Genomic DNA, 2,998 nt, shown 5'->3' on the forward strand with positions numbered 1-2,998 from the left:
TATTTAAGTTTTTTACATAATAGTACAAGGATGGTTTTTATACTTGCTAACTATAGTTGTGAAATCAAATATCTTAGATCTATTTGTTAGCACCTTTTGCTCATGAAAATATCTTAATCAGTTTTCATTTACAATGCGTGAATGATTCATTAATATTATCAATTTTCTTTTCTATCTAGTCTATTTTATCGTCTGCTTTTGGGTGATATAAAATTTTATCATGTTTGATCAATGGACCACTATTGATAGGTTACCGTTGACAACAGTATCATAGAGGGCGGTGGCATCCAATGGTCGACCTACGAGGCACGAGCAACACTATTGTGACAATATTTGCTAGCCAAAATCAATGTCAACTAAATGCTGGAGGTCGCATGCAAGCAACGACCATGCCTTATGCAATGATCGTACAAAGGGATATTTAGGGTTTTATTAAAAAGAATGATTTTATCCCTCATAAGATAATTCCAATCTATGTCATTATGTTTACTTTTCAATTCTACCCTTTCAGAAATTAAAAATTTCTTTTATATATCTTAGGTAAAAATTATAGTTTTCTCTTTCAAAAATTAAAAATTTTTAATTGATGTCCTCAATTATAAAATTGACTAGAAATACAGTTGGCAATAATATTTAATTATTCATAATATCTCTTAGTTGGGCTAGAGATACAGTTGACTAGAAAATAAGCCAAATCAGGATTTTGATGAAATTTTACGGTATTCAAGATATGCTTTTTCGTAACATTCATCCTTTGGCAATAATATTTAATTATTTCAAATATCAAAACGGTCATTTCATTATACTAAACAGCCACGTCACAAGAAAGAGCCTCCTACACTTTATCAACACTGTCTATATGAAGTGTAACAAATTTCTGTAACAATGCTGCTCCGATGAGGACGATAACGATGACGACGATACAAGTAAAGACTATTGGGTAGAAGTGCATACTTGAAGAAACGACTACGGTTGCATGTATTTTTGGGTAAAGGTCAAGTCATGGAGAAAGGAATACGAGGGATGGCACGTAGGCAGAGGTCCGACTTCCTCCGGCACGTAATCGAGAAGGTCTCGCTCATGTCCAACTCCTGGGGCATCCCTTCATTTCCCGATGGGAGCTCCCAATCAAAGTTGTAGAGAAGGCTAGCCAGGGAAAGCTCTATGCTCTTCAAACCAAATGACATCCCTGGGCATATCCTCCTGCCTGCCCCGAAAGGTAAGAACTCAAAGTTGGTTCCCTTGAAGTCGACCATGGAATTCCTCCTCTCGAATCTCTCTGGCTCAAACTCAGTGGGACTGTCCCAGTATCGAGGATCCCTTCCCAAGGCCCAAACGTTCACGAATACTCTCGTCTTCTCTGGTATCTGGTAACCAAGAACCTCGCACGTCTCCCGGCACTCTCGAGGGAGCAGCAGAGGAACAGGAGGGTGCAGCCTCAGAGTCTCCTTGATGACCAGTTTCAAGTAGTTCATTCCGTTGATGTCCTTCTCCGTCACCTTTCCCTTTTCTCCGACAGTCTCCCTCACCTCCTCTTGCAACCTTCGCATCACTCTTGGATTCTTCATCAGCTCCGACATGGCCCACTCCATTATTCCTGCGGAGGTCTCGCTGGCCCCACCGAGCATATCCTTTATTGCAAAAGGATTCCATAAATTAGATTCTCGAAACTGCGACTGTAAGGAAAGATTAGGGTTTAAAAAAAAGCATACCAGCATCATGGCTTTCATGTCCTCGTCTGCTAAGGGGAATGACAGGCTACCTTCAGCTTGAACTCTCAGCATGACATCGACCAAGGCCTCCTCCTCCTCCTCCTCCTCCGGTTGCTTTGCGGACTTCCTTTCTCTGCGCTCTTGAATGATGCTATTCAGGATCGCGTCCATGTCACGGTGTAACATCTGCATCTTGAAAGTCGCGCCACTGAGAAGCTTAATTATCGGCCATGACGGGAATAAGTCCGCCAAACTGAAGCCTCCGGCAGCTTCCAGCGTTTGCATCACTATCCGTATGAACTCTTTCTGGTACTTGCACTTGCTGCCGATGACGGACCGGGAGCCTATGTCATTAGCCAACAGCACCAATTTCTTACTGAGGTTCACGGTGGAACCAGCGTTGGACAACAGGACTATCGACCGCACAAGATTAAGCACCTCCTCTTCCCGGATAAAGCGAAAAGATTGGACTCGCTTGGCACTCAATAGCTCCACGATGCTCATCTTGCGCAGCTCCCTCCAGTGGAATCCATACGAGGTAAAGCCGACGCCCCTGTCACCGTATGTGGCGGACTGGAGATTCAGGTTAGTGGGCCGAGAGGCGAAGCTGACGTCGTGGGTTTTCATGATCTCAGCAGCCGCTTCGGTAGATGAGACAACGAGGGTGGGGACCTCACCGAGCTTCAGGAGTATCACGGGGCCAAATTTCTTAGATAAGGCAGTGAGGGAACGATGCGGCAGGCCACCCAAGAGATGGTGCAAGCTGCCTATGATAGGGAGCTTAGATGGACCGGGAGGCAGTGTGGCACGAGCTCCGCCACCAGACCTGTTCTTCTTGAGTAGCAGCAGCGATACGAGGAGGACGAGAAAGGAGAAGAGGAAGGAGGTGCTGGTGAGATCCATGGTTTAATCAGTTTTCTGGTGATGAGGTACGACAGGCCCGTCCACCCTTCTTATACACATGACAGTTACGAGTTTCGCATGCAGCTTCCCGGTTGAGTAGTGACAGACGTTACCGTATCATCACGATAGTTCATCTGAGTCAAAGTCTCGATAGTACAACAAACAAAATAATGGGATCACAATGGTGGCGGTCAAATTCGTCAGCCACTTTAAAATGAGAATAAACCATAAAATCTGATAAATAATTGTTATATATATATTTATATATATTATTTTTTCTACAATCTCTGCAACGCCAACTTTCCGTTCGTTACTTGATTGTTTCGGTCGCAAGCAAGCCGCCATGGACGTGTCCTACTCCGAGGGTATTAGTTTCATTCTGT

General features: G+C 44.0%; 1 protein-coding gene across 1 annotated transcript; it reads right to left on the reverse strand.

Moving 5' to 3' along the window:
- Positions 1–766: 766 nt before the first annotated feature.
- On the reverse strand, positions 767–2,622 carry LOC135613687 (desmethyl-deoxy-podophyllotoxin synthase-like). The gene is made up of 2 exons (XM_065110723.1): positions 1,713–2,622; positions 767–1,631 (listed from the first exon to the last, which is right to left on the reverse strand). Exons 1-2 carry the CDS (start codon positions 2,613–2,615, stop codon positions 996–998), a joined length of 1,539 nt encoding a protein of 512 aa, XP_064966795.1. The 5' UTR covers positions 2,616–2,622; the 3' UTR covers positions 767–995.
- Between the last annotated feature and the right edge of the window lie 376 nt (positions 2,623–2,998).

This window comes from Musa acuminata, chromosome BXJ2-6 (assembly GCF_036884655.1).
Source record: "Musa acuminata AAA Group cultivar baxijiao chromosome BXJ2-6, Cavendish_Baxijiao_AAA, whole genome shotgun sequence".
In the NCBI taxonomy this organism is placed as follows: domain Eukaryota; kingdom Viridiplantae; phylum Streptophyta; class Magnoliopsida; order Zingiberales; family Musaceae; genus Musa; species Musa acuminata.

Excerpts from the sequence above, each read along its gene's own strand:
- LOC135613687 (XM_065110723.1), bottom strand. The coding sequence starts at position 2,615 with ATGGATCTCACCAGCACCTCCTTCCTCTTCTCCTTTCTCGTCCTCCTC. Across the intron at positions 1,632-1,712 it reads ACATGAAAGCCATGATGCTG|GATATGCTCGGTGGGGCCAG; the intron begins GTATGCTTTTTT and ends TTTGCAATAAAG.